General features: G+C 35.0%; 1 protein-coding gene across 1 annotated transcript; it reads left to right on the top strand.

The window, feature by feature from the left end:
- Window positions 1-123: 123 nt before the first annotated feature.
- On the top strand, window positions 124-21,803 carry LOC128992127 (nose resistant to fluoxetine protein 6-like). Its single transcript, XM_054415555.1, has 13 exons — window positions 124-544; window positions 5,790-5,971; window positions 7,219-7,439; window positions 8,363-8,454; window positions 8,944-9,143; window positions 10,291-10,457; window positions 12,323-12,491; window positions 15,099-15,292; window positions 16,821-16,959; window positions 17,551-17,740; window positions 18,961-19,103; window positions 19,963-20,074; window positions 21,650-21,803. Exons 1-13 carry the CDS (start codon window positions 157-159, stop codon window positions 21,727-21,729), a joined length of 2,277 nt encoding a protein of 758 aa, XP_054271530.1. The 5' UTR covers window positions 124-156; the 3' UTR covers window positions 21,730-21,803.
- The last annotated feature ends 584 nt before the right edge of the window (window positions 21,804-22,387 follow it).

The raw sequence follows: 22,387 nt of genomic DNA, 5'->3' as shown, positions 1-22,387 counted from the left end.
GAGTCTGTCTTATCTTGAATGAGGTCACCATGAATATGAGTGGTTCTCCAACTAATCAGTGACAGTTGTGCTGATAAGGCATTTGACTGAAAACTACTGTTTATCATGTTTCCGCGCCACACGAGGCCATTGTTTCGTCCAACTCGGAGGCGTGTCATGGCGTTGTTGTGTTCCTACTGTGTGTTCTATATGGTGTTATGTATATGGAGTACTATTGGGGAATCTGCTAAGGTTTCAGGATTAGGCTATGCAGTAGATCAAGAAATAAGTGAAGACGCAGAACTAAAAGACTTAGGAAGTGACCAAAGGAACCCATATGAAAGTGCGAATGTATCAATTGAGAATGATTTTATTGAGACAAGTGACTTTTTGAGGCTTTTAAGATATGTAAAATTGGTTAGTGCGTTGTCTCCCGCGAATTTCGTCAAGCGTTTAAAGAAATTTGACGTGGAATCGGTTAACGGTGTGGATACAGGAGCATGTTCAGCAGCTTTGGATGTGTTCGAAAAAGCTTTGGTGAAGGGGGATGTTTGGGCGCTGCAAAGTAAGTACTGTTGTTGATAATGTTAAAAGTTCACATAACTAACGAAATAATCCTAGATAAAAACTCACAATAGGTTGGCCAGAAACATTTTGCACATTTGCATTACAGAGGTTAAATTTCACGACTTATTTATGATTTTTCTGCAATCCTCTCGGGTAACTAGTTTCGAAACAACAGTTAAATTTTCAAGAAATTTGTACGTACAATTAGTTGAAAACATTGTTGTCGTTAATATACAAAAGTAGAACATTTTAGACATACAAACACGGATACTTTTGTTGATAGTATTTTTACCATTAAATTTATTCCCGAAATCTTCTTAGTTAGATTTTTTCGCGTCCACTACTTTTGTACGGTACGTAATAAATATAATGAACTTCCTACGTGAAAATATTTTGTCTGTTTAATGCCCACCAAGAGGGTGTACTGTTTAGTATACAGTACTTTTTAAAACTAATATTTTTATTCTATACCTACATTTTATTCATAGTAAAAAGCTGTAAGAGAAAATTATAATTTTACTTGAATGATTACTAATGATTGAATGAAACTAAATATGTTAACATAGGGTAAAAATAAGTTTCTAATATTAACTTCTACAATTCTATTAATCATCATCCCAATGTTTGGTACCCCTGACTATGAATCACATAAACCTTCTTGACCAACATTTAATTGCCTAGTGACTCAATTAATGACTAATCAGAGGAGCGCAAATTATCTTAACATTTCAAGTTTTCCTGTCCAAAAACTTTCTTACCAGTATTTAGTTCCTAACACTTTTATGGTAATTAGTGCCAGTGGATCTAAACCCATTATGTTATTTTGAGGTCCTGACCCTTTCCTGTTATTGCCCTTAACACATTTTCTCCATAAAGGACCCTAAGACTATCCTGTCATCTGGTAGTCCTGGGAATATCGTTTAAATTACTGGTTTTAAACCTTTTTGTTATTTAAAATCCCTATAATTTCATTTTCTCTGTCTAATAATTTTGTGACAATGTCACTCTCCTGTTATTTAGTGGTCTTAACACTCTCCTTTTGATTGAGTGCTACTAATAATTCCTTGTCGTTTAGTATTCCTAACACTCTTCTGTTATCTACTGGTCCTAACCTTCTGTCATTTAGTGTTCGTAACCAATGTGCTATTGATACAACTCGAGGTAGCATTGAATAACAGAATTGCAAGACGTTGGCAGCCTTTTGTACTAAGGGATAAATTACATTGTGCTAATAGTCCAGTGCAATTAGGTTATGACCCGGACAAAATTGATAACAGGCTGAAAATTGGTGGAAATGTTCAAAACAATGTCCTGAGTGGCCCACACAAAGTCCCAAGAAATCCCAGTTGGGGAACGGCCGCCATCTTGAAAAAACTGCCGCCATCTTGGAAATTTAGATTTCTTGCTGTATCTTTTGAAGTAATTGTCCGAAAGGCCTTATTTATGTCTCAAATTAAACGTTTTGGACTCATGTATGAGGGTAATATATAATTAAAGAGTTTATTATGTTCTAAGTATACATTTTATTTATATTAACCAAAAAAATATCTATAATAATGATATATATACGGTTATGTCCCCCCTTTTATACGAATTGTGGATTTGTATAGGCATGAACGGTCGATGCGATGCTCCCTGGTGTGGATAAACTATAAAATGATGTGCCACTTGACATATGTTGCTATTTGAAAATTTTGAACAATGAGCATTTGCAAATTTTCAAAAATATTTTTTTTTGAATTTTTATCATTTCAAAAAACCGTTACTTGTAGCATATCAAAGTGAAGCTAATTTCATAACGAGTAAGAAAATTCAACCGGAGAAGGGCTAAATGCGTTGGTATAGGAAACACAGAGTATTAAAAAATATAGATGAAAAAAAAACATCCGCCATTTTGAAACGGAAAAAGATAATAAATTAATTTCTGCTTTCGCCAAAATGTTTACATGACATGTTATATTATATGTTATATGTTATATTATATTATATTATAGTATATTATATGTTATATGTTTACATTTGAAAATTCCGAGATTCGAACTAGTGACCCTCAGTTTTTGGCACCCTCTGTATTGGGAAAAAATTAAAAATATTTTTACGTTTTTCCTTGGGGTTGATTTAGCGGGAAATAATTTTATTTCGTCCTTGTACGTTAAGCCGTTTTCCGTAATCAATTTGAGACACCTCTCGTGAGACACCCTGTACATAGTGCAGTCGAGGAAGAATTGCATAGTGCTTTAATTCCGGGTTGCCGTTTCCATCTGGGTCAGAGTTGGTGGAGAAGAATTCAGAAAATAGGGCTGACCTCTGAGTACAACTCAAAATCCGGATTTTTTAAATAAACTTATGTACAACGGAGTGCAAACCAAACTACCACAATAATCTGTTGTAACATTAAACCAACCATATCCTTGGCCGTAATTAACCTGTTTTTACTCGGGCCGCAACTCGTACATCACTTTTTTCAGTCTGGGCCGCAACTCATACGCAAAATTAGGTTTGGGCCGCAACTTACCAACAGCGTTAACGTCCGCACTAGTAAGTACTATGACTATCCAGTACTATCCTGATAATTAGACCAATTCGTTAAATAGAAGGAAAAATGTGGTTCGGATTCCACTATAAACTGTAGGTCCCCTAGTTGCCATTAGCTGTATGGGCTATTATTTAACATCTGTGTCTAAGGAACATGTCGGCCTTAGTCACTAACAAGACTACAAGATCGCGCCACTCATCCTACACTCATCCTTCACTCATATTTTGTTAAAATACGCACATAGTGGCGTCCCCATCTTAAATAATTGATATAAATATACAATATATATACAAAATAAGCTTTTTGTCTTTTTTTCGTAATGGACTTGTTTAAGCCATTAACCCTATTGAGATTTCTTGCAGTCCTCAATGCTTTCTTTGGAATTGGTTCAATATAAATATAATATTCATTTAACTATGATAAATCTTTAAAGAGGAGACAACTAATATAGCTCATGCAGTTATTGCTGCAGATTGACCACGATCTTTTATATCGTCCCTGCTGCTCGACCTTCACTGACGGTATGGCTCGAAGTTGCCGATAGACATTCTATCGTAGCTCGGGGTTTGCTCGACATACAAGAAGGTCGTCATTATGAGACTTCGATAGCTGATGATGTCTCACCTTCAATAGATGACGGAGCTTACGTTTAGTATGTTTTCGACAACGCGGATTACAACGTTAAGACACTTGATGGACATGAAACTTCACGTAATGGGTGTCATTGAGTGCATAACACCAGCCGAAATGTGTCAATGCAAGTGCTCCTGTACCACGATCTACAATCCCAAAAGCAAAAAGTGTCCTTCCATCTAATGGCTTTCAGCCACAGTGACACCTTACCAACGTCCGCCTAAGCCTAGGAAATCATAAGTAGTGTTGGGAGATGTCAGTACAGCCCTTTCCGAACCAAAAATAGTTGTAGATGCTTGTCTTGCTGACACCCTATGGCTCATTAACTACCAACTGAGTGACGAACCAAATCCAGGTTGGAATGGATTCATGGATACAGTATAACGACCCTTATGGTCTTAATTGCACCACGATGTATGGATACTGAATTGGACACGGGTGTGCCAACCGCAACGAAGATTACATCACCGACAATAACATTTAACATCAAGTAGTTACATTATAAGTTTATATGCAATATTATAATATAATGGTAATCAATTATAGCAACGATATATAGATGATTCTATTTTTCACATCGGAACGAACAAAATTATGAATTGATTTTTCATATTTTATTTTGTACTTCATTGTTAAATTGTTGCTTTCCTAGTCATGATTATGTTTCCTGTTACCGATGTTGCTCTGCTCCTGCCATAGATTCAAGTTAGTTAAGTTTTCTGTTAAAATGCATAAGGTTACCACTTAGGCTTCTTGAATCCACATTGTAAATTGGTGATCTTACCGTTAGAATAAATAAATAAATAAATAACAAATTACAGCATTTAGGTGAATAAAAAGTCAACAACCCCCTTTTTAATATTTTTCTAAGTGAATATATTGAGATGTCCTTTTGGTGGTCGTCCAATTTTAGCAGGAAGTTTCATTTTATGATTTTGAAATTTATAAATGTTCCCCAAAAAGGGGAGATTTTGGGGGCAACTCAAATATGTTAAACGTAAACACCCTTCAAGTGACATCTCATTTTAAAGTGTTTACAAAAAGGAGTTTTTGGGGACACTCATTTTCAGTTTCATTTTATGATTTTAAAATTTTTGAGTGTCCCACATAAACCCCTTTTTTTAAACACTTTAAAATGAGATGTCAGTATAAAGAAGGTTTACGTTTAAAATATTTCAGTTGCCCCCAAAATCCCCCCTTTTGGGGGAATATTTAAAAATCATAAAATGAAACTTCTTGCTAAAATTGGACGACCACCAAAAATACATCTCTGTATATTCACTACGAAAAATATTAGAGGGGGGGGGGTCTTGACTTTTTATTCACCCCGTATTTAACCAATTCCAACGACTAAGCATAATGGGTTGCAAGAAATGTCAAAAGGGTCAATGGCTTTAACGAGCTCATTAAGCACAAAAGAGAAAAAGCTTCATTTTGTAAATATTTTGTAAATTTTTATCATTTTTATAGATATATTTTTAGGTTAATATAAATAATATTTATGATTATAACGTATTAAACTCTTTAATACCCTCATACATGAGTTCAAAACGCTTAATTTGAGACATAAATAATGCCTTCCGGACAATTACTTCAAAAGATACAGCAAAAATTCTAAATTTCCAAGATGGCGGCAGTTTTTTCAAGATGGCGGCCGTTCCCCAACTGGGATTTCTTGGGACTTTGTGTGGGCGACTCAGGACATTGTTCTGAACGTTTCCACCAATTTTCAGCCTGTTATCAATTTTGTCCGGGTCAAGGTCATTTTTTGTCTAATTGCACTGGACTATAAGTACATTAATTTGAACTGGGGAATAGGGAATTTTGGGATTGTACATACAAAAAAGCAACGAGCCAATCCAGCCATTACAAAATGTTACACCATATTGATTTTCTAGCAGAGTTGCCGTGCCAGTGTTGCCTCTGATTGTGTTTCTAGCTCAATGGACCTAACAATTATTTTTTTAATTAGTTACCTTAACACAATTTTATCATCAATCCTAATACTCTACTCTTATCTAATCATCCTAACACTCTCTTGTCATTTAGTAGCACTAACTTTCCTATTGTTTAGTGTTGGACGCCAGCTCCAAGATACCTGTAGGTGTCTTCGGAGGTAACTTGGTCGACCTCGGAGCCTACGATGAGTGTGTGGACATCTCAGTCACTGGACACGTAGATGCTGACTTCACAGGCCAACACTGCCTGGCCGTCCTCCACCTCAACTTTACCAAACCTCCTGATTTTGCTCCTCCCGTAAGTTACCAAACTATCCCGATATGCATGCAAGAACGTTCTTGAAAACTGTAATAAATTGTGATCATTATCTTAACTGACATATTTTCATTGGAATACTAAGCCTTTTAATCAAGATAAGTGGTTTTACTGGGTGAATAATATTTCTAAAGTACTGATATTATTTACTGTTCATACTGTTCAATCAAATGGCCATCATACATAGTAGGTATTTTATCCAAGTATGAATGGAGATTAGTGTAGGATGAGTGGCGCGATCTTGTAGTCTTGTTAGTGACTAAGGCCGACATTCCTTAGACACAGCTGTTAATTAATAAAGTAGCCCATAAAGCTAATAGCAACTAAGGGACATACAGTTTATAGTGGAATCCGAACCACATTTTTACATTGGTAAATATGAATTGGTCTAATTATCAGGATAGTAATGCGGATAATCGTAATATACTCACTCGTGCGGACGTTAATCCACACCGGGGAGTATCGCATCCACAGTGCCGCCTATAAATATCCACAATTCGTGACCTCCTAGTAGCTGGATTACAGGACGACGCCACCCGTCCCAGCTTTCTTTCTTGATGCCTGCAAACTGTATGATTTTAATGACGGTTCTAAACATTATGTAGTCGATTTTTCATAACATATATTGTAACAAATATGGATGTTATCGGTAGAGCTACCCAGTAATTGGATGCAGGATGTTTAATAAAAAACTTGAAAAAAACTTCATTCAATTTTTAAAAATATTTTGATATTTTTTGAAAAGTGATTTCTTTTTCCTGGGAACGCATTGTGGTCGAGTAATTCAGTTTACCGGTCAAAGGATTTTACGAAAACATAGATGTTTACAAAAAGCATGATTGCTGTTCAAAAATAATTTAACTATACATTCTCTTGAGAGAACTTTACTTGAAATGAAAAAAATGAAATGAAAATCCTCCTTTATTGAGGCGAACTTAGGACCTCATGGTCCTTTCTTACAGTTAAACTCTGACCACTAAACATAGCAACATACATACATAGCACTTGAATTTGTAAGCACTTGAAGTTGTTACAATAACAACTAACCTATAATACATAGCATAGTATAGGTTAATTGATAGTTGAACCACTGATACAGATAGTAAGTGATGGGGAGAACTTGCCAGACCTAGCACCACCTCTAAAATGCAATAAACCTTTTATTTAATTTTCCATTATCTGTACCTTAATTACCCTTTTATTTAACAACCAAATTTTCCTCCTCCTAGGGAGTCCTGGCTGTTCTGGGCAACGCACTCGCCTACACCTTCGCTCTCTGTTTGCCGTCATCCTGTAGCCCAGAGACTATAGGCCTTGCACTAGAAGATGTAGCCAACGACGTCAACCCAGCCCTGACCTCCGCTAACTTGACCATTCAGTTCTCAGTAGATCAGACGGACTGTCATGTCAAGCTACGGCCGCCGCTGGACACCGCTGAGGTGGTTGGCATGTGAGCTTTTCAAAAACTAACTGCATGGCATAGACATATTATTGTTACAGCTTTACATAAGCGTTACAGTTTTTATATAAAGCTTGAACTATGTCTATAAGTCAGAGACGTTTGTAAGAGATTACATGTTGGATACATTTTGTAGCAGAAGATGATCAGCAGGTTTAGTAATACTTTAAATATTTATTGATTAGTACGAAAATATATTTAGCTTGACTTCATACAGATAATGGTGTCTCCACCATTGGCTTCAGTTGGTGATGAACCCCCAGGGTCTGACTGTTCCTTTTGTAGCAATAATAAGTAAACATTTTATTAGTTCCCTATCAGTATTTTCTGTCCTATTTATTCAAATTCAAGTATTATTTGTCAGTGAACATTAAATATTAAATAATTTTATATAGAAATATAAAACGAAATCGGTAATTTAATAACGATTGAATGATTATTAATTAAATTTTGTTGAGTTTGGCACACTACTAGCATATGAGGACAAAGTTCAACTAACTCTCCGACAAAATTCTTTCTTGCGCACAGATTTTTCTTGCCAAAATGATTGGCAACTTATTGTATACTATTTAAACTTTCTTTCCACAATAACTAACTTTCGCAAAAAATACTAGACTTTTATACTTGATGAACTTCAGTAGTACATCAGGAGTAGACTGTATACCCTTTCATCCGTACGCACTATGATGAGCTCATAACACTATATTTTATACCAATAAAAAAAATAGAAACCAGCACTTGCTACAAAATTTTTAAAGAATAATGTGTCTACTTCATAAATGAATTGTATCACAATAGAATTATAGACAAACAATAATAGAATTTAAAGAAAATTTAATTCAATTCTTATCTCATAGTAGTGGAAGAGTCGTCTTGAAATGTTTAAACATCATAAACGTATATTTTGGTTTCAGAGTGGTTACATTGTGCAGTCTTATTGTGGTGGCTATTTCGACTACAATCGACTTGACATTGGGTTACAACAATGAGCAAGCAGATGGTCGAGGTAGTATGCCATTTACTGTAATTCTTTGTTAAGAAATAATTATAGCCCTACAGTATAAAGTAATCGTTTAAATAAAAATAATTACGAGATAATTAATGCAATCCCCTTTTATAATGTAACCTATAAAAGGTGAGTTATTTGCTCAGCCATTGGCGTGATGAACTACGTATCACGTGGCAGCAATGTCATGGATTGGCCTCCTGTTACTGTAACTGCAACTAGATTTAATCGATAAATGTCACTCTTGTACTGTACGGCTTACTTATTTTATTGCGTACGTTCCATGCACATACCTTGTGGACGGGCGAATGGAAGATAAAGAGGCCCCAAGCTCTTAAAAAGTACTTGTAGGTAGTGTTAAGTCCATGAAACCTAGGCAGTGATCACCTGGTAGAAATCCACCGTGCATAAAACTAATAATATAACGCATAAAGTAATACACAATGAAACATTTCAAGACATTTAAGATGTTTAACTCCATTCCCCTAGGATTAAGCACTGGTCTCCAGTTGCTGACGTCATTTTCTCTCTACACCAATGGACGTCGACTCATGGACACTCGGGTTGCTGAAGGTTCTCTCTCTGTGCTGCACGCTCTCAAGTTCCTCAGCATCGCCTGGGTGACCCTTGGACACCGCATCAGGTTCTCGGTCCAGGCCCCTCTGACCAATCTGCTCAATGTTGCTGATGTCAGTTGGTAACATTGAATTTCCTTCGATACATCTGGGTAGTTTAGTTTGATAGCACGTGTTGTTTGATAAATGGTAGACCTACGGTTGTTTAAATCGTGTTGGCAATCAAGTTATAGTTGGGTTAAATCAGTTTAGGAGTTGTTGGAAATAATTTCATGCCTGATTGATTTGAAATTAATTACATCTGTTTACGTTATTAAAATATCCAGATAATTTATTTGTAAGTTCCTAAACTTCAAATAATAAAAGGAACAATTTGTGAATAGGCTTGTTTGGTGTATAAGTGATAATAAATTTGATTTTCATGCTAAAAATAATTCAACTTCCTCGAGAATGTGTATGAAAATTGTTATAAACTTTCACTACTATAACTTAACTCCGTACTTTTTGTTTGTTAAATGGTCCCTTAAGATAATAAGTACATGGGAACCGAGCCATGACTCAGTATCGTTTATTTCCATTGTACCCCTAATCGTGTAGTCTTCTTTTGTAATTTTTTTGCTAGTATACTGTGGATGGCTGGTTAAAAACGCGCGTTACAAGTATTTTGTGTACATTTCCTTGTTATTTTGTTCAACCAACATGGTTCCTTGGCAACCCATAAGGCCAATGTTAAAAAATGTTGACTTCCAATTTCATTTTATTACGTAATTATATTTTTGCTGGTAACTGCGGTAAACACGTTTTAGGCCAGATATAAGTTATTTACAACATTTTAAGGAAATCGTCAAAGCAGTTTTCGAGATCTTTATGCAAGCATACATACAAGCAAACATTGCTCATATAAGAGCAATGTATGCTGTTCCCTGCCAAGAATACGATCTTCTCAGTGTTTTAAATCACTGCAGTATACAAAAACACTACTTCATACGTGTGTTCTTCTTTTGGTAAACCCCTTCAACAGAATCAACTTGTTATCGAAATTTCAATTATTACTTTTACAATGGACGTATTAACTACTGAGCCCCTAGAGCAACCAAGATCAATTATTATATAATTTATATAATTTATTATTATATAATTTGAAGATTAATTATTACTTCAAAAATTACATTTACTGTAGTACAGTTCACTAAAAATCTTTCATATTACACATACAACGATCTAACATTTGATATTCAAATAACCTCAATTGATGTTCCAGTACGTCGAAGATTGGTCGAGCATGATCGTGTTGAACGCCACCTTATCAGTAGACGTGTTCTTCCTTATCAGTGGCATCCTGAACACGTACGTGTACATGAACCTGGCACGGCGACGTGGCAAAACCCTCATGTCACATCTTGTAGGCTACGTGCACCGCTATCTCAGGTAGATAACGCGATTTGTAACAGTTGTAACCTGTGACTATCGTTATAGGTTGGAACAGTTGCGGCTGGTAATACACAGTTAATATTAATTACCAAATATTTAGTGTTTTAGAGGTTGCAGATTTGCTCAATTATTTTAAATTGCATGTTATACAAAAGGACCATGCATTTTCACACTTATTAACTTTGATAGTGATTTGTTTATTCAGTCAACTTTATTTTGTGCGTTTTCATATATTCCTATAACAGTTATACATAGTTCTTAATATATTATTGATGGAGGGAGTTTAAAATTGATAAATTAACATTCTTTAGAGCACAATATGCACTATTCTGTGTTGTGCTTGTTCAACCAATCATGTCAATCCCATAGTAAATTAGAACTACTGTTAGTAACACAACTGTTGTGAGCTTAATGCAATCACCTAGTTACTAACTCACATTCTTTTTCGTGCTTTGTTCTATAGACTTAATAGTTTGCCAGGGAGGCTAAATTGTTTTCGCCTTAACGTAGCGCGACTTGATTTCCTATCCTTATGGAACATCTGAAGCCAATTTTATTGTTAGTTCTGTCCGGTGTACTGTAGATTCGTGTTTTGTTGACAATTCGTTTCTTGCTATTTCAGTATAATTTAAAACCAAATAAAACTATCTAATCATAAACAATAACTCATCCACTAGCTATATAACCAAACAGTGAGGCACAAATTATGAGAAACTAACCCTAAAATAATAAAAACAAATTGTAAACAAAACACGACATCTACAGTACACCGGACAGAACTAACAATAAAATTGGCTTCAGCTGTTCCATAAGGATGGGAATAATCCAAGTAGGATTTTTAACCAAGGAACGTAAGTTGTGAAAGAGAGTTTGAAAAACATTTTGTAAACATTAAATAGTAATTATCAAATTTTACGACACCAAGCATGCGCTGGGGAGAGAAAGAGTGCTGATTTTAGCAAGTTTATAATCAGAAGCAGCACCGCGCCTTCAGCCCCGTATTTATGTCTTTAATTTAGCTTCTCTTTGCTGTAATGTTTACAAAATAAACATTCTTCTTTTTCCTTTCACAACCACCTCTCTGCTTTCATTTTTTTATAATTTCAATAAAGAATACCAAAAAATGTTGATAGCTTGGTGTAAACTATAAATTATTGTTTTTGTTATTGCACCTAAAATCAGTATAATGACTTTATTGTTACTAACTTAAATCAAAGGGCAATTTTTTACACTGCATTAGTTTTATTTTTGCATTAGTATTCTTCCCCAACAAATATGTTTTTGCAAGTGAAATAAAATTCATACATACAAAGCTTTAATTTAAACCCATGTATATATTTTATAATTTATTTGCTCTATTTGGACATTTACAGGAAAAAAAGGAATTTAACCAAGAAATACTAAAAAAATAAAAGGACAATATCAATAAGATGTTATTATCATATTATAGATTAAGAGAGATGTTTCAGCTATTGATATTGAAGATCTCACTTCACATATGATGATTAGATTATAGTTAGATTTGCTTCAAGTGCTACTAGTGCATTCAATTATTATTGTAATAAATAGGCTATTGGAACCATTAAGAACTATTTATTTACACGTTTTCGTTTGTCCCTATGTATGATAAAAGAGTAAATTGGACACTGTAAAATTTACTTTTAACCCTAAAAGAACCATTTAGGTGACGGTGCACCCATATGTATATGTATATGAAGCACATATTCATATAGTACACGTAAAGGTAAAGTGGAAAACTCACATTTGGGCGCTAAAGTCAATGTTAACGGTTATTTTATATAACTTTCTTAAATTATTTAGAATAAAATCAGCACTGTTCTTCCATTTTTAAATCATTTCAGGCTTACGCCAGCATATGGTCTGATGATTGTGGTGACAGCTACATGGTTGTATCGTACAGGGGATGGTCCTCTGTGGGACAGACTTGTTGGGGGCGCCAAGAATGACTGTACCCAAAACTGGTGGACGGGACTTCTGTACATCAATAACTATGTCAACCCTAACAGTAATGTGGGTGATGTCTTATAGATAATGTTGATTAGTAACTTTGAAATAGATTCATAGGATTGTTTTTTTTTTAATTATTTTTATTCACAGTCGTTTAGTAAATGGAAAATTTTCATCGGAGTTAAATAAAAATTACGTAAATAATAGATCTAAAATAATATATTGCAGCATCTACATTTATAATTACCGAATTTAGATTATATGGAAAGAAACATCAAAGGTTTACTAGCACGGACATAGAAACAATCGTTTAACAAGAAACCGTAGCGTAGACGATCATACACATAATGAAGTATTACACATAGCAATACAAAAGAAACTATCATAGCGAAGTCACAGAATCATAGATACACAGACACATACCATGATTTTGTTTCGCTGACATAGACCCAAAGTTTTGGCAAAAAGACAGTGGTACAAAAGTTCCAAATATCTCATTAAGTGGTGAAACAGTTTTATTTCCTTATTTTTATACTATATCATTGGAAGTTTACAATAAGGGCATGTTTGATTAGTTAACCATGTTGGAAATCACACAAACTGACTCAAACAAAACATAATTCCCATGGTACAACCTACTGTACTATAATTTGCTTTATTTCTGTACTTGTTTGTTTACATTGTTACATATATAATATACAGCCACATGTTACAGTGTATGATGCAGTCGTGGTACCTAGCCGCTGATATGCAGCTGTTCTGGCTGTCTCCCCTGGTGTTGTACCCTCTGTGGCGTGGTTACATGTATAATATACAGCTACATGTTACAGTGTATGATGCAGTCGTGGTACCTAGCCGCTGATATGCAGCTGTTCTGGCTGTCTCCCCTGGTGTTGTACCCTCTGTGGCGTGGTTACATGTATAATATACAGCTACATGTTACAGTGTATGATGCAGTCGTGGTACCTAGCCGCTGATATGCAGCTGTTCTGGCTGTCTCCCCTGGTGTTGTGCCCTCTGTGGCGTGGTTACATGTATAATATACAGCTACATGTTACAGTGTATGATGCAGTCGTGGTACCTAGCCGCTGATATGCAGCTGTTCTGGTTGTCTCCCCTGGTGTTGTGCCCTCTGTGGCGTGGTTACATGTATAATATACAGCTACATGTTACAGTGTATGATGCAGTCGTGGTACCTAGCCGCTGATATGCAGCTGTTCTGGTTGTCTCCCCTGGTGTTGTGCCCTCTGTGGCGTGGTTACATGTATAATATACAGCTACATGTTACAGTGTATGATGCAGTCGTGGTACCTAGCCGCTGATATGCAGCTGTTCTGGTTGTCTCCCCTGGTGTTGTGCCCTCTGTGGCGTGGTTACATGTATAATATACAGCTACATGTTACAGTGTATGATGCAGTCGTGGTACCTAGCCGCTGATATGCAGCTGTTCTGGCTGTCTCCCCTGGTGTTGTGCCCTCTGTGGCGTGGTTACATGTATAATATACAGCTACATGTTACAGTGTATGATGCAGTCGTGGTACCTAGCCGCTGATATGCAGCTGTTCTGGATGTCTCCCCTGGTGTTGTGCCCTCTGTGGCGTGGTTACATGTATAATATACAGCTACATGTTACAGTGTATTATGCAGTCGTGGTACCTAGCCGCTGATATGCAGCTGTTCTGGTTGTCTCCCCTGGTGTTGTGCCCTCTGTGGCGTGGTTACATGTATAATATACAGCTACATGTTACAGTGTATGATGCAGTCGTGGTACCTAGCCGCTGATATGCAGCTGTTCTGGCTGTCTCCGCTGGTGTTGTGCCCTCTGTGGCGTGGTTACATGTATAATATACAGCTACATGTTACAGTGTATGATGCAGTCGTGGTACCTAGCCGCTGATATGCAGCTGTTCTGGCTGTCTCCCCTGGTGTTGTGCCCTCTGTGGCGTGGTTACATGTATAATATACAGCCACATGTTACAGTGTATGATGCAGTCGTGGTACCTAGCCGCTGATATGCAGCTGTTCTGGCTGTCTCCCCTGGTGTTGTGCCCTCTGTGGCGTGGTTACATGTATAATATACAGCTACATGTTACAGTGTATGATGCAGTCGTGGTACCTAGCCGCTGATATGCAGCTGTTCTGGTTGTCTCCCCTGGTGTTGTGCCCTCTGTGGCGTGGTTACATGTATAATATACAGCCACATGTTACAGTGTATGATGCAGTCGTGGTACCTAGCCGCTGATATGCAGCTGTTCTGGTTGTCTCCCCTGGTGTTGTGCCCTCTGTGGCGTGGTTACATGTATAATATACAGCTACATGTTACAGTGTATGATGCAGTCGTGGTACCTAGCCGCTGATATGCAGCTGTTCTGGCTGTCTCCCCTGGTGTTATACCCTCTGTGGCGTGGTTACATGTATAATATACAGCTACATGTTACAGTGTATGATGCAGTCGTGGTACCTAGCCGCTGATATGCAGCTGTTCTGGCTGTCTCCCCTGGTGTTGTACCCTCTATGGCATGGTTGCATGTATGATATACAGCCACATGTTACAGTGTATGATGCAGTCGTGGTACCTAGCCGCTGATATGCAGCTGTTCTGGTTGTCTCCCCTGGTGTTGTACCCTCTGTGACATGGCTACATGTATAATATACAGCCACATGTTACAGTGTATGATGCAGTCGTGGTACCTAGCCGCTGATATGCAGCTGTTCTGGCTGTCTCCCCTGGTGTTGTACCCTCTGTGGCGTTGGCCCAGGCTGGGTCTTACGAATCTCTTTCTTCTAGCCATCGTATCAATCATTGTTCCTTTCGTGGTGGCGTTTGTTGACCAAATTAAAACTCCAATCCCAATATCTTTTGAGTAAGTAGCTGTTGTATAAGTGAGTTTCAAAGGTTATACTATGCTTCAGATCAACAATGTTAATTTCCAAGTTCTTTTAAGTTACTGTTATTAAAGGGTGTTCAAAAAAGGTAGGGACATAATTTACGTAGTGACTCCTTGGGTCAAAAATAAAGAGTAAATCAAGAATAATATTTTTCCCATAATCACTTCGTTAGCTAGGCATTTTGTATTTTTTACAAAAATATTTTTATCTTTGAATTTTTCGGACGATCTTTATGAAACTTGGTATGTATGTTAAGGTAAAATAGACCCATGTTAGAAAAAAAATAATCTTAATTCAAATAAAAATTTTAAAATAGCCATTTCAATTTTTTTTACTTAAATTACACAAAAACTACTTATTTTATAAGGAAATGTCGTGAATACTTTAATTTAGCATTTATAATTCCCTATCAAACGGTAACAAAGTAAAACAAATCAAATAAGAAATAGCTTAAATATTTCGATTTGTAGTAAACAAATTGAGCAAACCGGAACATCTAAACCTTATTCTACCCCATTTTACAACTAAAAATTGTAATATTTCAGCAATTTCTTATTCGATATTTTTGAACTTGGTTCCGTTTGATAGGGAATTAAAAATTCTAAATAATAATGCTCCTGACATTTTTACAAAATCTGCCGTTTTTTGTTGTTTAAGTTCAAAAAATTAAAATGACCACCATTTTTAAATTTTAAGTTGAATGAAAATGATTTTTTTTCTAACATGGGTCTCTTCTACCTTAACATACATATCAAGTTTCATAAAGATCGGGCAAAAGATTCAAAGGTAAAAATTATTCTTGATTTTCTCTTTATTTCGACCCAAGGAATTACTACGTAAATTATTTCCCCGCCTTTTTTTAACACCCTGTATATTAACTGTTGTATACAAAAAATTAAAACAATTATGGAATAACTCACGAACTTTGATAAAATATTTAGTCCCATAATAATGATTTTCGTAATAAATACTTAATTATATTGTAAATGTTATCGTTATTTCAATGCTCGCAGATAAATCATTAAATATGAATATATATACTGGGTGTCCAGTAAGTAAACAGCCAAACTCCGGGAAATGATTCTATGGGTCAAAATAAAGAGAAAATCAAGAATAATATTTTTCCAAAATCGCTTCGTTAATCAGATTTCGACCATTTTGTATTTTTTACATAAACATTTTTATTTTTGAATTTTGTCTAACAATTGGTATGTAGGTTAAAGTATAAAAGACCAATGTTAGAAAAGAAATCCATCTTGATTCAACTTAAAATTACAAAATGGAGGTTATTTTAAATGTTTACACTTAAATTACTCAAAAACGGCTAACTTTATAAAAAAACAACACTTTTCTTTAGCATTTGTAATTCCCTATCACACGATACCAAGTTCAAAAGGATCGAATAAGAAATACCTGAAATATTACGATTTTCAGAAGTGAAATTTGGTAGAATAAGGCATCCTGTACATATTCATATTTTGGTAATCATTACTCTTGTTACAGCACAGAAAAGGTGAATCGAGAAATGGCAGAGCTGTACTTTCCCACTCATACAAAGACAGTTTCATATTTCATCGGAATTCTGACTGGGTACATTTTACACCTTCATAGAGCAAATAAAATAAGAATGGAAATTCATTGGGTAAGTTGATTGATTATGCTAATAATTCTATTTTTTCAGTTCATGTTTATTTACTTATTTGATCCATTTTTAGGTCAGGTTTATTTTATAAAACTAAGTAGTTAATGTAGGCCACTGGAGATATTTTAGAAATTATTTACAGATTTGAACGATAATAGTCCTAAATTTAGGGAGTTTACACATGTAGAAAAATAATTTAAATATTTTTTACTTGGTTACTACGGTATTTTCTTCTTCTACTAAATGTCCAGGACAAATGTTAAATATTATGTATTTACATAACCCTTAAAACAAAATTGTAGTTACCTAGAGAGCCCACAAGAAATAATTTATTCATGTGTTTCCTAAGATAACTTGGTAGATTTAGTCACCATTCACGAATTTTTGGCGGAAAATAATTATTACTACCTAAACCTAGGATTATAAGATGTGTAGCAAAATATGTGCTACGTACCTTTTGAAATCCTCGCCTCATCGAATCAAAAACGCTATTAACCATTTGAGCAACTCCACACTTTCTTGATACAAAAATGCAATACCTATCCAATATTTAGTTTAATTCTGGTTTTAATTTACTTAACGTTGTTACAGGTCAAGAAACTGGGATTATGGTACCTAGCAGTCGCATTTCTAGGCTACGGACTGTTTGGAGGCTACTACATATTCCAGCTGGACAGTGATTATGACCAATGGCAATCGTCCTTCTACATTGGAGTCTACAGGTTCTTTTGGTCTGTTGGTCTCGCATGGGTCATCCTAGCTTGCACCACTGGACACGGTGGTAAATATACTATACAGGGTGTATAAATATACTGCCTATCTAAGATAAGTAAATGCAAATTTTAAGACGTTTTCCTCCTTTTCACAAGTACTTTTATCGGAAAAGCTGCTATAATACCTTTTAATGGATTATTTTATCAATTAATTCACCCCCGTTATCAGCTGTGATTATGAAATTCGCCTATTCCCACATATTGAAAACATATTTAGTCAATGAAAAATGTACTTCTGCCTATCTGTTCTAAAATACAATTCAGTTGGTGGCTAACAGGATGTGTATTGTTAGGTTTGATTTTTTTTACCATTTAAATAACAAAATAAATACATTAAACGCATTAATCAACTTACAACTATTATTACATACAACTCTCTATTGAGAAAATAGTATTAGCACGATCACAAACTGAATTCTACTTTAGTTTAGTTGGAGCTCTAGTATTTTAATATATTTTTCACTGTTCCCAATGTTGGATTCTTGGTTACTTGTTCAATTAAGCAAAATGTATCAATATTTGCGACAGACATATTGATTTTGTCTTTACTATACGATGAATTTGATTGGAAATTTATAAGTAGGTTACAAATAATTTGATAGTGACCGGTATAGTTAACTTTTACATAGTGATTAAATGTTAGCTTTCATACAACAATTTTGAAATTAAATTAAAATGAAGCGTGTAATAATAGTATCGATTGTTAAAGCTATTCTGGATGGTATTGAAGTTATGATAAGTAATTTAAATCCTCATAAAACTAATTCTAACTCCAAACTCCCTCATAAACCTAATCCTAAACTTCCCTAAGCTTCCATAGACTTCCCTAAACTCCCCTAAGCTCCCATAAACACCCCTAAACTCCCCTTAACTCCCCTAAATTCCCCTAAACTCTCCTAAGCGCCCCTAAACCTCCTAAATTCCCCTTAACTCCCCTAAACCCCTAAGCTCCCCTAAACTCCCCTTAACTCCCCTAAGCTCCCATAAACATCCCTAAACTCCCCTTAACTCCCCTAAATTATTCCCCTAAACTCTCCTAAGCGCCCCTAAACCCCCTAAACTCCCCTAAGCTCCCCTAAACTACCCTAAGCTCCCCTAAACTCCCCTAATTTCCCATAAACTCCCCGAAGCCTCTTCACTTTTACTCTATGTCTAAAACTAACTCTTCTGATAAAACTTAGCGAAATAAACCCTGATAAAGTCAATTACAATAACCTGTTATCCTCAGGTTTCCTGAACAGCTGGTTATCATTGAAGATATTTGCGCCTCTCGGACGTCTAACCTACGCTATATACTTGACACATGTAGCTGTAATACTGTACGGTGTTGGAAGCCTGCGTCAGCCACAGCACTTTACCTACTTCGAAATGGTAAGTAAAGATTAGGTATTGCAAAGTCATCACTGTACTGTAAAATTTGTTTTGGTGTGAGTTTTATAAATTGAGCGTCTTCATTTCAATTTAATCGTTTTCAATTATAGAGCAAAAGATACAGTGTGCATTTTGCTCTTTGGTCTTGATACCAGAGGATAAACAAACGTTCAAATACAGTTGCATTCGGTGTAGGGTTTAAATTAAGTGCAATGGTAAAATTAAAATATAAATAGATTGCATAAAAACACTTAAAACCCTAGGTAGGAGCATTATTACAAATTAGTATTACCAAATGAGATGGGAACACGAATTAATTGCGTATTAATAAAATATACGCGAAGGATGAGTGTGGAATGAAGTGAGATGTCTTGTGGAGCTTTGTTACTGACTAAGACCAGCTGTTTAAGCCAGGACATTTTATTAAAATTACAATGATCTGGGACAGCTGAGTTCGTTTTGACCTACCAAAAAGCTACTTATTATTGTCAAGATCGAGCTGGTGACATTTTAATCATCAGACGAGCACTATAACCACTCAACTACCCGAATAAACAATAAACATACCTATTGAAAGATACTATTATAATAACTGGTTATATTTGTCACATATTTTAATATGTACTTTTTCATTTGATCTTTAACAACTTACAGCCTACTAAGATTTGTTTACCTTATCAACAAATGTTAAGTGTATTTAATTAGGTTTACTGATTTAAAGTAATGCATTTTTTGTGAAGAATTTCGCACAAGGGTTCTCTGCTATATGAATTAAAGGTTTTTTGGTTATGCCGAAATACAATGTTATGGAACCTTTTGAATTGCATAAAGGTCATATTGTTTTGTTTGTTTTTTTTAGATCCACAAGTTTTTGGGTGACTTTGTCATTGCGATATTCCTAGCAATAATACTTTCCCTGACTATCGAGGCTCCAATTATGGTTCTGGAGAAAATACTACTCAAAGACAGACGTAAGTATTATTCTGGTCTCAAAATACTTATTGTGGTTGCGGATTTTAATGCAAAACTATGACTTGATAAAAATGATTTTTTTATTGGTAGTTTTAAACACCCTAGGTATATTTTTACTCCTATAAAACATTAAAACTCTGGTTTTGGTACTTCCATTATTCAAAAAAAGTATTCAAAATATTTTTCCCCTTGGCTTATTGGAAAATATTCCATTTCATCAATTTTGGACCAAATTCTTTGTCTAAAACCATTTGTGGAAATCTTACTAGATTTAACCTGTGTAATATATTCGCATTGGCGAACTATGAATAACATAATTGATTAGAGTATTAAAATGCTTTCTTTTAGCGAATTTCCCTATAGGGAAGTAGCTATTACCGTAGGTCTCATGGTGAGACTTAGGCCCGGGACCGATTTACTTTTTCATTTTGATGTCCCCAGAGGCCAAAAACACCACTCGTTCAAATTTTTATATATGTATATATATATATATATATATATATATATGTGTGTGTGTGTGTGTGTCCGTGAACACGATAACTTGAGTAATTTTTATCCGATTTTGATGAAATTTGGTTTGAAGGTGTAAGGCAGGATAAACTTGAATGAGTTCGCGATCCAGCATGATCGGACCATGGGAACAGGGTTTATGGGGGGTTTTATGGGTAAAAACTGGTTTTTCTCACTTTTGACCTTCAAAACACAAAATTTCCCAATTTTTCTCTAAACCTTCTTAAAGAGCTTAAAAAAACAAACAATTCAGTATATCAAAGTGTTTTTGTACGGTTATTGGTTACGGAGAAAACTAAAAAAATGGTAAATTTAAAATTCCCATGTTATTCTTATGGAGAATATTGTAAAATGTTGTAGTTTGCTTGTTTATGGATATCTTTTGATCAAACTTGGCAAATATATTCATTTTATACCAAGCAATAATTATTTTACTTAAAACACACACTTTATTAGTTTCCTTGTAGCAGCAAACCTAGGTACTCGTTAAACCTAATGTTATTTAAATAGATCAATTGAAAATCAATTCAGCCAAATGGAAATTCGCTTAGGCGTCAGGTTTGCTGCGGCTGGGGTATTTAAGATTATCATATTTAAAGGTAACAACTAACCGGGGATAGCTACAAGGTTAAGACTTTGAATACAACAATAGTTCGATTACATAAAAAAAACATTGTATTTATATTTTTCCTGTGTGGTAAAATAAACTTTAATAAATTATTATTTTGTTTCCTCTACCGAAATCATAGATCAACTTTTAGTTTAAGAACATTTTTTTCATATGTCAATAAAACTATGTCATATCGGTGGGTAAACTTTTCACTTACATTTTTAGCTGTGTGGGATCTTTAGGACAAAAAATCCTTAGTTATAGTAAAGTTCTTGTACCCAAACAATATTTTGGATGGGTGTAAAAATGTTTGATTTTTTACATTACATTTTAATTTCTTTAGAAAAGTGGAGCACATTTTAAGTTTTTCTTAATTTCAATCAAACTTTTTGAATATTATATAAAGATTAAAATAACATTTCCTTAAGTTATTATACATATATCTTGATTCTAGGAGACGCTCCCCGTAGAGTTGGCACTATCGCAGATTCAACAGCAACTTTGACGAACAACGATCTGCACCATCAAGCATAATGATTTCATTGATAAAATAGATATGAAATCTGTCTAATACTCATTTTAGTGTCTGTAAATAAATAGTTTTTTTTACAAAACCATTGACTTGTCCTGAAAACTACAAGGGAAAGATAACGGCAGGTTCAAAATTAATTTAAATTTAATCACGAATATTAGAACAGTAACGGCATGGATCATAAACATTAACAAATGACGTTACTAGCCTGAACGTCTATACTAATAGCCGTAACAGATGGTTTAGAGGTATGACAGCTCCATTTTAATATTTATAAAAGCACGTTTACTTTCGGGCCAGTGACGTAATTTGTTTATGTTAGTGATCCACACTGTTTCTGATCTAATATCATTGGTTTCATCCAGAACGTGTTAATCTTTTGTTGTACAAAAGGCATTTCCATCGTAGGAATTTTAAATCTATTTGAAGAAATGAACTTCGCTAGAAATTATAACCCTTTCAAAATCAATTTTTTTAAAGGCACAGTATTGACAATTATATAAGGTGCAATGGGACGGTCTATTTATTTCCGCAAAAAAATATTTATTTTAGATTAATTCTTAGTGGGGCTACTCTTGATCTAATCAAAGTTTTAAAATGCATAAGATCCAAATATGATTTATATTAGGCTAAATAAACTCATCCACCTCTTAAACAACA

This window comes from Macrosteles quadrilineatus, unplaced genomic scaffold (genome assembly GCF_028750875.1).
Source record: "Macrosteles quadrilineatus isolate MER2022 unplaced genomic scaffold, UCM_ALF_1.0 Scaffold_4__1_contigs__length_99947679, whole genome shotgun sequence".
NCBI lineage: Eukaryota > Metazoa > Arthropoda > Insecta > Hemiptera > Cicadellidae > Macrosteles > Macrosteles quadrilineatus.
The sequence above is the reverse complement of the archived record's forward strand: the minus strand, read 5'-3'. Positions and strand labels throughout refer to the sequence as shown.

Bases quoted from the DNA above. Each gene is read 5' to 3' on its own strand.
- LOC128992127 (XM_054415555.1), top strand. From the start codon at position 157: ATGGCGTTGTTGTGTTCCTACTGTGTGTTCTATATGGTGTTATGTATA. The intron at 16,960-17,550 runs GTAAGTTGATTG...ACGTTGTTACAG, and splicing joins TAAGAATGGAAATTCATTGG to GTCAAGAAACTGGGATTATG. The intron at 17,741-18,960 runs GTAAATATACTA...TGTTATCCTCAG, and splicing joins TTGCACCACTGGACACGGTG to GTTTCCTGAACAGCTGGTTA.